Here is a 12,746-nt window from a genome sequence, read left to right on the forward strand (position 1 = left end):
TGCCTCCATGCCCTCCCCCCCTCTTGCCTCCATGCCCTCCCCCCCTCTTGCCTCCATGCCCTCCCCCCCTCTTGCCTCCCTGCCCTCCCCCCCTCTTGCCTCCCTGCCCTCCCCCCCTCTTGCCTCCCTGCCCTCCCCCCCTCTTGCCTCCCTGCCCTCCCCCCCTCTTGCCTCCCTGCCCTCCCCCCCTCTTGCCTCCCTGCCCTCCCCCCCTCTTGCCTCCCTGCCCTCCCCCCCTCTTGCCTCCCTGCCCTCCCCCCCTCTTGCCTCCCTGCCCTCCCCCCCTCTTGCCTCCCTGCCCTCCCCCCCTCTTGCCTCCCTGCCCTCCCCCCCTCTTGCCTCCCTGCCCTCCCCCCCTCTTGCCTCCCTGCCCTCCCCCCCTCTTGCCTCCCTGCCCTCCCCCCCTCTTGCCTCCCTGCCCTCCCCCCCTCTTGCCTCCCTCCCTCTCTCTCTCACACACACACACACACACAGAAATATATATATATATATATATATATATATATATATATATATATATATATATATATATATATATATATATATATAATAAGAGAGAGAGAGAGAGAGAGAGATGGAATAAACATAAATAAAACTTGTAAGTAGCAAAAGGAATAAAAACTGTTTATAGTAACAAGTAAAGCATGCAACCTGTTAATTATCACAACAAAATTTTTACACTGACCACTGAAGATACTTTAAAACAAATCAAAACACGTCTGATCTTAATAAGACTTTTTCACATTTGCTAAATGTGGCAGTTAACCTATACAATATATGTGTGCAACTGTGGACAAAAAGAGGCACAAAAAAACCTGAACTACTAAATGTCATTCATCACAAAAAAATAGATATTTTGATTAAGCCATCTTGTATCATCCTATAGTCCCTCGACGATGAATCCTTCCTGTACACCACAGCATCATCAGCAAACAGCCTCGGATTGCTGCTTGAATGAAAATCTTGTGCAACTGTTTGGTTGTGTACAATTTGAGAAACATTTCTTCATAATAAGTAATGGTGTTTTTCCACTCACCCCATGAGGTGGCAATTTTCCAAGAACAGAGCCATGTGTCCTCAGTACATTAGGCCATGCACTATTCTTCAGTGCCTTGCTTTAATTGCTAACTGAAGTTTCAATTTTTTAATAATTTATTGTTATCTTTGCATGATGTTTTTCTGATCATACATGCACTGTTTGTCAATTTTAACTGCTTTTATCGCAGATTGTATGTGGAATAGTGGGTGGAGTGTCCTCTTTATGATGCCTAACCTTTTCTAGCTAGTTAGCACTTACTAAGTAGCTGTTGGTATTCACAGCAGCTCTGTGTATAAGGTCTTCACATCATCTGGTAACATGTTATTTTATTTTATAACTGTTGCTTTTGTGTTAGTTTTTACAGCGAATAAATGTTGTTGTACGAGGGTCACTCCAAAAGAAATGCACACTATTTTTGTAAAAATAGTTTTCATTCTTCATCTGTGGAAGTTTTACAGTGTGTAGATACATCCTTCCTGCTTGTTTTCCAATTTAGTTAACCTGTTCCTGAGAGTGGCGCCATCACAGCATGTCTTAAAGATGGCTGCTACACTTGATGTTCATCAGAAGCAACGTGCTGTCATAGAATTCCTGTGCTGTGAACACTAGACAGTGGGACACATCCACAAGAAGTTAAAGAATGTGTATGGAGAGGCTGCTGTCGATCGCAGTACTGTTAGTGGGCAAGCAGGTTATGTGATGAAAGGGGGCAGGGCAATATTGAGGATTGTCCTCGCAACAGCAGGCCTCATACTGCAGACTCTCCAGACAATGTGCAGACAGTGAATGAATTGTCACACTACATTGGGATAGGGGAAGGAAGTGTTTGCAGAATACTGAATGTGTTAGGGTTAAAAAAGGATTGTGCCAGGTGGGTTCTCGGGATGTTGACAGTGGCTCACAAAGAAACAAGAAAAATGGTATGCAGTGAACTTTGGAAGAGTACCAGAATGATGGCAATGAATTTCTTGGAAGAATTGTGACTGGTGATGAAACATAGCTCCATCATTTTTCACCAGAGGCGAAGAGGCAATCAATGGAGTGGCATCATGCAAATTCACCCAAGAAAAAAAATTCAAAACCACACCTTCTTCTGGAAAAGTTACGGCTACGGTGTTTTTCGATTACGAAGGACTCTTGTTTGTGGGCATGATTCCAAGTGGAACCACCATAAATTCTGATGCATATGTGACGACACTGAAGAAACTTCAAGCTCGACTGAGTCATGTTCAACCACATCGGCAAAAGCTGGATGTTTTGCTGTTGCACAACAATGCACAGCTACATGTCAGTCAAAAAACTATGGAAGCATTCACAAAACTCGGATGGACAACACTGAAACACCCGCCTCACAGTCCTGACCTGGCTCCATGTGACTATCATCTCTTTGGGAAACTGAGAGACACTTTTTCTGGAACTGGGTTTGAAGATGACTCCTTTGTGCATGCTGCCAAACAGTGGCTCCAACAGGTTGGTCCAGAATTTTACCGGTCAGGTATACAGGTGCTGGTTCCAAGATGGCGTAAGGCAGTTGAGAGGGGCGGACATTATGTGGAGAAATGAAAATATTGTTCCTAAAGGACGTATCTACACACTTTCAAACATGTACAATAAAAGATGGATTAAAAAAAAAATAGTGTGCATTTCTTTTGGAGTCACCCTTGTACATGACCTATTATGTTATACATTTCAAAGCCTCTGATCTCAAGGATATCCTATAAACTGAAAACTGATGGTAGGAATTTAAAATTAGTTTCTTGTTATTTGGACTAGCATTTTGTTAAAATTATAATTTACAATCACTTTGATATCCAAATGACTTTGGAGCTTAAAGAATTTTGTGGTTTGGCAGTGGTACTAAAATTCTGAGGCAGAAAAAATTGAATCCGCAGATGCAGGGTGTCAGGTACAACATTGTTCTGAGTCACAATCGTCAAAAATGTTGGTTACAATCTTCTTCTGGTGATATATTCAATTACTGAAAACATGCAAGAAGGTGCCAAAACAAAAATAACTAACAAGGGTGTGCCGAGACTAATCTCAATGTTTGAGACTCACTGTACTTGACACTCACATTAATTTATTTCAAATATCAGTATGAACTAACTGATGGACATTTATGCTATACTATGATAACTGTGCTAACTATTTATTGGCCAAATTTTAAGTATCTCACAGCAGACTGGAAAAAAGGGAAAAAAATTCTCTAGTGCAGTAAAATGTTATGTTTAAAATCAGAACTTCCTTCATTAATGTTAATGCAACATTCATCAGGAACTGTTATAAATTTAAGAACATAGACATTCATAAATTTTGCCTAGAACATCATATGGAAGCATGTGCAACAGAAGTAGAATTTTGCAAAATATCCTTCATAATATAAAGAGTATATCTGTTCATAAACCACCTTGAAGCCGTACTGCCCCATTTAACAAAAAACAGAGAAATAGTGGTTGCTGGTGATTTAAATGTAGATTTCCTTAAAGACTCTCCCAATAAGAACTTACTGAGTTATATAAAGTTCCCCACTAGGGTAGCCAATTGCTCACAAACACCCATCAATACTATCTTTATAGAAATGTCCAATGAACAAAACTATATTACAAAACCAATAGTCAATGGCCTCTCAGATCATGACATGCAGTTCCTTCTGTTAAATGTTAATAATGAACATAATATTAAATCTGAGCTCAAGAGGGTAATCAATAAGCCAAAAATTGATTATTTTAGGGTACTCTTCAAAGACATTTACTGGACTGATGTTTACAGTCCTCATGGCATGGCATGAATGAAAATTTTCTAGTAAAGATCTTACCTTATTTGAACACTGTTTACCCTTCAAAACTAACCAAGGTTAGAGCACAGTCTACAAAGAAGCCATGGATTACTCAAGGAATAGGGGTATCTTGTAAAACAAAAAGAAAACTTGTATCTGTCAATCCGAAGCAGTTCTGATGTTGATACTATAGCACATTACTGCAAAATATTAAAGACTTTATTATGGACATCAAAGCAAATATATTACAAGGAAAAGATAGTCATATCAGATAACAAAATAAAGACAATATGTGATATAGTGAAGGAGGAGACCAGTTGAACCAGACATGAAGAGGGACAAATAACATTTAGACAGATGTGTGCAGTTTTGCAGAACTTTTTAACAAATATTTTATAACTGTTACTGAAAAGATGGGGTTTTCAGGTTCTTTAGATGCTGCTATGGAATAGTACCTCAGACCAGGCAGCTTCCATAATATGAATTTGACCCTAACTACCCCAGGAGAAATGATGTCCCCAATAAAATTTTTTAAATCAAAAACATCTAGTGAGTATGATGAAATATCAACATAGTTAAAGAATGTGACATATTAAGCTATCTGTGTAATGAGTCGTTCATCAGTGGAATGTCTCCCAAATTATTGATATATGCTGAATTTAAGCCTCTGTTTAAAAAGGCATCAAATTTCCATCCAATTTCACTTTTGCCAGCTTCCTCAAAAAGTTTAAGTAATGTACAATCGGCTTTATAACCGTCTTATCATAAATAACATACTGTCAAAGTCGCAGTTCGGATTTCTAGAGGATTCTGATATTGAGAATGCTATCTACACTTACAGTGAAAATGTGCTTAATTCATTAGACAAAAAAATTGCAAGCAACTGGTATATTTTGTGATCTGTCAAAGGCATTTGACTGTGTAAATCAAAATATCCTTTTAAGTAAATTAGAGTATTATGGTGTAACAGGAAATGCTGCAGAATGATTCAAATCTTATATCTCTGGCAAGAAACAGGGTGTTATTAGGAAAGAGACATGTATTAAGCTATCAGGCACCATCAACTTCAACTGGGAAGTAATTACATGTGGGGGTAACACCCCCCCCCCCCTCACACACACACACACACACACACACACACACACACACACACACACACACACACACACACACACACACACACACACACACACAGTTCCACATTAGGGCCCTTGCTTTTTCTTGTGTATATCAATGACCTTTCTTTAGCAACATTGCCCAATGCCAAGATCTTTTTGTTCGCCGATGATGCAAACATTGCAATAAATAGCAAATCAAGTGTAGCCTTAGGAATATTGGCTGACAAAATATTTGTGGACATTAATCTCTGGTTCCTAGCCAATTCTTTGTCACTAAACTTTGGAAAAACACACTACATGCAGTTCAAAACTTGTAAGGGGTGACTCACGAGTATATGCCTAACATATGACGACAAGCAGATAGAAGAATTGGACAGTGTTAAATTTTTGGGATTACAGCTTGTTAATAAATTCAGCTGGGAGCAGCACACCACAGAACTTCTGAAGCATCTAAACAAATCTCTATTTGCAATACAAAATGTCGACGATAGGTGATATAAAAATGAAAACTGTGGTGGGGTATTATTACTATGCTTACTTTCTTTCCATAATGTCACATGGGATTATTTTTTGGGGTAATTCATGAAGCCAAGATAAAGTTGTCCGGGCACAAAAACGTGCAATAAGAGTTATATGTGGTGTGGCCTCAAGAACATTCTGCAGAAGCCTGTTTAGGGAACTAGGGATGCTAACTACTGCTTACTAATACATTTATTCCTTAATGAAATTTGTCATTAAAAGTATTTTGCTTTTTCAAACAACAGCTCAATTTATGTAATTGGTACTAAAAGAAGCAGAATCTTTACAAGGATTTAAAATCACTTACTCTTTTACAAAAAGGTGTGCATTATTCAGGAACACACATTTCAATAACTTGCCAGCAGCCATAAAAATCTTGACAACCAATGAAATTCAATTTAAGAGAAGCCTAAAGGATTTATTGGTGGCCAACTCTTTCTACTCCATTGACAAATTTCTCAGTAGGACCAACTGCTTTTTGTTTGTGTGTGTGTGTACAATTTAACTAAGTACAATCTAACTTCTGCACCGTTTCAGTGCAGTAATTTGTACTATTACATGTTTATTAACTTACAAATAAAAAAGATTTCTAATTTTAAATTCAGTGCATTTATGCGATCCAATAAATGAGTGTTTGTAAAATGATTCTTTTGTATAGTGTTAATTTAAAAAAACACTTGGGACCTGTGGAAGGTACATTAACTTATTTGTTTCAGTTGTAAATATTTGTCTTGTAGTATTGTTTTTCTGATATGTTCTACATCCTGGAGGACCACCTCACTACGGATAAATTGGAATGAAAGTAAATCTAATCCGAAAAGTATTAGTATCTAATCAGTGGTTTTCGACCACCGCTGCTATAGACACTCGGGCATTGTACCATTTAGTAGCTGCACACTTCGATTTTGCTTTGTTCATTATTTGTTTTTGTTATTTTCTAGGTCTGTTGAACAGGAGAATTCCCGAATCAGTCATGATTTTCGCTTAGAGTTCCACAGAAAAATTACTGAGATACAGGGCGACATCACAAATTTTTTAAGTGGGCATATAACGGCCTTAAATGAAATAAGAAAAACACTTGGTAAGATTTTCAGCAGTTCAAATTTGCAATGAATTTAGATTTTATAAGTTGAAATTTTATTTCTGCTTTCAAGAGGTTTTTTAATTAATCTTGTACTATAATTTTCTCTTTTAAAACAATGTAAAATACAAGATGGAATAGTGATCATCATCTGAAAAGGGTACCTACTATGTTCCTGCATGCTCGCACAAGCAGCAGTACCCACTACCCTGCTATCCCTCCCCAGTCCTCCTTATCCTCATCACCCAGATTTCGTCTCCATCGGATGCAGTTTTTCGCAGTTCTGCCTCAGTAGTTGAGCAAGTTGTGCTTGCGTGTGTGTTTTCTGCATTAGCAGGTGGCTTTTTGACCAAAAGCTCACAAGTTTAGCAGCCTTTTTTTATGCCTTTTGCAACTCAGCATTGCCTCTATGCTGGTAGCAATGCTGGTAGCAATCTATAATTTTCATAATATTGTCATTTTCTATTTTATGTTGTGTATTTAATTTGTTCAATTACAATAAACTTAATTTTATTTTGGAGAACTGCATAATTTAGGGCATGTGTTAATTGTTTATTTCAAAACTGACTTAAACAGAGTTGACCACAGTAAATTATATTTCTGATGGTAACTTGTTTGTCAAATTGTGACCATCTTCAGACCATTTATATCATGATGGTAAGTGGTTGCAGTGAATGGAGTAGAAGTTGCAGCTCCATGGACTGTTGACTGCAGTTACCGTTCTGGGAACCGTAACACCTATTTCATTCACTGCCACCATCTACCATTGTGATTATTTGCAGATACCCACATTCTGACCAAAATCAATTATTAAAAATGAATATTTTGTTGCTGCCAAGACTGTTTTTAATCCATTTTAATGTATTTTTGCTAGAACGCTGCTTTTCTCAAGGAGAATGTTCAGAAAAATTATATATTTATTCTGGCAAGAGTATCTCATAACTAACCATGCAGTCATATTTTATCAGTACATTCGTAAGGACACATGTGATGCTTGAAATTATGTTTAGTGTGCAATCTAACAACCAAAATTATCAGCTTAAAAGCAGCATTATTTAGGGTGGTGGGGGGGGGGGGCAGAGTTTGTATAGGTCTGTGAAAATTCTGAACAGAGGTAATTAAAGAAAGGCATATGTAGTTTTGAACTGAGGCAGTGAGGGGAGTTGCTGAAAAAAATGTAATGCTGGCAAAATGAAACACTTTACCATTTAGTTAGATTGCACTAAACACACCACACTGCATCTATCTTGTTCAAGGAGTACCATCAACAAATGTTCTTTGTTTAACAGGTGGATACAATTTGGATATGTGATAAGTAAGATATGTTTGCATTTATAAGTACATGATCTGTGATCCAAGATAGTGGGGCACAGAAATATTCAGAAACCAGTGAAACACCATCCCTGTGCCGGGACAAGTCTCGAGATCTTGAAGGTGTCAGCTGGTGCTGACTCTACAGTCTGAACTGCCAACATTGCCTATCACACTAACAATGAGGTGGCTGATGTTTTTCATTATGACTCCGCAACGCCTGTTGTGCATGCGTAAACCACTTTCACTTACCAATAATGCTCACTCGTTCTATGGAGTAGTATTGGTGCAACTGTGGTAGCCATTCTTTCAGCAGGGGCACAAATGACACCAAAGTATTAACAGTTTATTCTGGTTTATAGCTTGCTCTAACAGATGTTTGGCCCACATAGAGACTCCAGCGATTTCCATGTAATGGCTGGCTGCAGCAGTGGAGGCTGGAACTGAGTTGGTGGCTAAAGTTTACAATGAGCCACCCAATGTGCAGATGTTAACACCTATAAGTTTATGATATGGAAAACTGATTCACAATTCAGCTATTCCACCACCTTACATTTTGCTGACAGCCCTTTCTCAAGTTTTACTGAGTAGGAAGCATTAGAAACCAGTATTTCACCATCCTGTGTGGTTTAGAATTGGTACAGCAAGAGGTAGTCTGGTTGCAGGGTGGCATGTCATCGAGGGAAAAAAAATCATTGATTAGGCATACATTTTATTAGTGAACATACAAAAACAATCATAAAGATGCTCTGAGGTGGCATGACATTCCAGGGTGATGGCTAAAGACAGCACATGTGGATACGCTGGGGTAAGCATGTGGCCTCGAATAGCTTGCGGTGACTGCAGTGATTCAGCAGCAATGCTGACACACGAGGGTGTGTGTGTGCGTGTGCGCGTGCGCGTGCGTGCGCGCACATGCATGCCGGAAGGCACAGAATCCTGTCGTGGACCCCGAAGAGGAAGACAGCTCTCAATAGCAGGGCTTGCACTTGTAGTGACACACACATACAACAGTATGTCCACACTTTGAAGGTGGCAGGGTAGCTGCACCACCATGCTCTTGAACAATAGCTCTCCGGGATAAGAGGCAGGCAGTGACAGGAAGTAGGCCCAAAGGTGGCCTATATTGAACTCGGGCTCAGTGTGTTTACAGTTAGTGAAGTCTGTCTTGATGTGAATCTAAGGTTTGTCACCACAACTTGTAGATCAACATGGATGTCCCTTGGGTGCTTGCTCTTGCCAGACTACAGCTTTCTATATAAAAATGACAGGCATGGTGCATATTTGTTATGCCAAGTCATCAGTTCCTGTCACATAGCCCAACAAAGCCTGTGGTTCGGACCTGAAGTAAACTAGCCACCACCCGACAATGGCTCTTGTCTTTTTGCCGTATCATTATTACGATGCAGATCCCTCGGTCATGCCATCAATGTGCCAATCACCTGATATGGTGTCAGTGTGTCACACAGTGGGTAGTAGTTGATGCAACTATGCTTGTTTGGCTCTGCACTGGCCTGCTCCCACGGCCCCTTGCATTAGTCACAGCAGTGTCAGTAGCACTGAAAAATAATCATGGCTGTACATCCCATTCAGAGTCTGAGGAAATATTTTCTGAAATTTTTAAGTGTCATTCAAGCAATGCGGACGTCTCCCTGTGCTTGAGACAGTGTTTTCTGCACAATAAAGTGCTCATCCATTGTTACATCTGGATTCTTCAGTTTTAAATTCATTATTAAGGCCACCTAAGAGACAAGTGGTAAGAGTATGCAGTCTTCCACATTGTTTAACTTTGGATGAGATTCTGAAATAACTTGGTGCTTAAAATAAAGTTTTGTGCTCATCCAATCGGGAACTTGAGTTAAGCATTACTTTTTGCTTTTATGGACAGTGTGCTGTAGTCTTTTTCAGTGTGTTGCATACTGATTCATTGCGCTGTCTGAAAATTTCAAATGTTTAAATTTTGTAGGCTGTGTATCATATATGACTTCCAAATTTGTAGCTGAAATCTGGACATGTGTTGTTGCCTCATGATTATCTGTAGTATATTACAAATCATCCATTACTATAGAGAATTGTTAGGATGTACATTGTGAACAATGTATTCCAAGGTTTGAACAAAGCTGGTAAAATGCTGATCAGCTGGTATAAAAATGCTTGTAATTTTTCCTTTCTATTGATGGTTTAAGCGGTGCTTTGTTTCCCTTATGTGGAATGATTTCCATGAGCACTGGACAAATGAAATGTCTTTATAGACCGACAATATGCTTGTCACAAGATAGTTGATTATGGTTATGCTAAGACCATCATTGGCATCCACTCGGGGAGAGTTTATCATTCCTGATCTTGCTGATTGGGTTTATTTTAATGAGTTTAGTTTGGAAAGTCTATTATATGTATGAGATTGGAGCAATGGTGGGACAATAGTTCATTGCAGCATGGAGGTTGAGTGGTACTATATTTGTCTTCAAAGAGCTGAAAAATAGCCGAAGCTTTGCTAGACCTATATTTAGGGAAGAGAGAATTTCACGGTAATGAAAACACGAAAAATAAATTTTTAGGGACTACTATGAAACTGACTGTAACAAATTGCCTCAACTAGCATTTTCACAGTTGCTGTGCAAAAATCTTTTACATCTGAGGGCAGGAGTGTGTTAATATTGGTAACAGATACCATCACACCCTTACTTGTGGCATCAATCACTAGATGACACTCCATTCAGTGAAATTTGTGTGAACCTTGCCTAGCAACAAGCGATCCCCTAGTCTCTTTCCACTGTTCGTGGCTGTGATGTTCAGTTGTTTCTGAGGCGTCTTGTTAATGGATTGAGTCATCTTGCTGAATGCCTCTGAGAAAATAATCTGTAGAAGGAACAGACGTGTTTGCCATCACTTTCCCAACTGATGGAACAATCTGTCTGTATTGAAGCATCTTCATTAGAAACAGCTTGTTTGGATTGTTACTTATTTTATAGTAATCCATGGCTTGTTGACAGTAAAAACTTACTGCAAAATGTCCGCCGTGATTCTCTCAAATTGTTTCGCGCAAAGTTTGAAAGTTAAAAGGTATAACTGCTAGTTGACTGTCAGCATACATCGCACCAACAGTTTTATGGCCATTTTATCACGTTCTCATCAACACTCCATTGGGGTCTGTTTCTTGCACACTCTTGTTTGATGACATTATCAGAATCATGTCGTCAACCTTCTCAATAAGCCTGCAAAAATACCAGAACTTCTACCAGAGCCATAAATACAAAGGTATCACTGCTTCATAATAACTATGTTTCTTCTCCAGACGTGTGCTACACAGACCATGCACTAGTTCCTGAGTAGCTTAGTATCTATCCCAAGTTGATAACTCATTGGTCTCTCAAAATTTATGGTTGTACTAACAACTAAAAGCACATTCTTAACATATTATATTTGAGCAAACAAAACATCCATGACAACATTATAATTCTTATTACGTAAATTACATATTCAGGAAAAAATTTATTTTAAATTTCAGATGAAAGTGTACAGAAGAAAAATGAAGATCTATCCATATTAAGTGATGATCTGGCTTCCTTAGTAAATATGCTAACAACTACCTTGCAGACGTGGAGCAAAAAATCTTCTGAGAAGGTAATTTGTCAAGAAATTCAGGTGACTATTAATAATTTAGTGTGACCTGACTGGGGAGCATATGCTCCATGTAACGTTCAAAAATTTCTGATTAATTATACGTGCTGAGGCTACAGTGGAATGACAGTGTCCATAAATATTCTGCATGTGAAGCTCGACATTTGTGCAAGTACTAAAACACAGAAATTATGAAGAACTGAATTGGGTATCCTGTTTCATGAGAGTACAGTATCAGATTTAATTCTATGTGGCACTGTTGAAACTGGAGTGTGAAAGACAGGAGATTCAGTGTAACTTAATGTTCAGGCACTATCTATAAAAATGTGCCTGATTATCTGAAAGAGAATAACTTTGCACGTCTCTTTTTAATAGCTGAAAATACTTATGCATATATATTTTGTACTCTGCTTTGTGGAAGTGTTTATTCTACACACAGTGAGAAATGTTATGTCCTTACTGAAAGAACATATTATGTGTGGATAAGAATAAGTGATTGACAGCAAAGCGCAGTTGAGTATGAATGGGGGTGTGTTGTAGGCTTGCCATTGCATGCATGTACAATTTGACTGTAGTAGCAACAGGCGTACAGTTAGGTACTGAACATCCTCTCACACTCTCCGTTAATATGCAATATTGAATACACTTTACAGGGTCACAATATCATTGTTGTTTAAGGAATGTACTACTGTGTATAAAATAAATGTTTTCCTATTACTTATCTACCTCAACAAAAGCGAAGGGGTGAGCACTGTCTTTATAATAATCAAAATTATTCACATTTAGTTGGTGAATTTTATACAAAGGGGATGCTCAAATGGGTAAGGTTACTGAATGTGGATACAATATCTAACATTAAAATAGTATCAACTGCTTAAGTATATGCCAGTCTGTGTAGTGTCCATGTGATATGTCATACTTAATGCAGAGGCATATTCACTAAGAATATGAGATTTATTATGGAAGTGTGACAGATGCCACTCAACAATGCCTGCAGACAGTAAAGGAAGACAAACTTAAACAAAGGATAAATCCCACTTCCTATCTTGACATGTTAACTATGCTGTTATGGTCCATGGAAGAGTCCCTGAAATTGGTGAAGGATATAATTATATTACTTTCTATAGTCACTTCATTTTGTGTGTGTGTGTGTGTGTGTGTGTGTGTGTGTGTGTGTGTGTGTGTGTGTGTGTGTGTGTGGCATACAGCACTATTCCACTACACTGGTTTTATTTGTGCCACTGCATCCACTAAAAATTTCTCAATTTCTGCCACAGTGAT

General features: G+C 38.6%; 1 protein-coding gene across 1 annotated transcript in view; it reads left to right on the forward strand.

The window, feature by feature from the left end:
* LOC126268318 (kinesin-like protein KIF11-A) overlaps positions 1–12,746 on the forward strand; it is a 186,430-nt gene that overhangs the window by 126,944 nt on the left and 46,740 nt on the right. The window contains exons 9-10 of the mRNA XM_049973900.1: positions 6,394–6,533; positions 11,353–11,468. Coding sequence (XP_049829857.1) covers positions 6,394–6,533; positions 11,353–11,468 — 256 coding nt within the window. The remainder of the gene's footprint in view (positions 1–6,393; positions 6,534–11,352; positions 11,469–12,746) is intronic.

The sequence above is a fragment of the Schistocerca gregaria genome, chromosome 1 (genome assembly GCF_023897955.1).
Source record: "Schistocerca gregaria isolate iqSchGreg1 chromosome 1, iqSchGreg1.2, whole genome shotgun sequence".
Classification (NCBI taxonomy): Eukaryota; Metazoa; Arthropoda; class Insecta; order Orthoptera; family Acrididae; genus Schistocerca; species Schistocerca gregaria.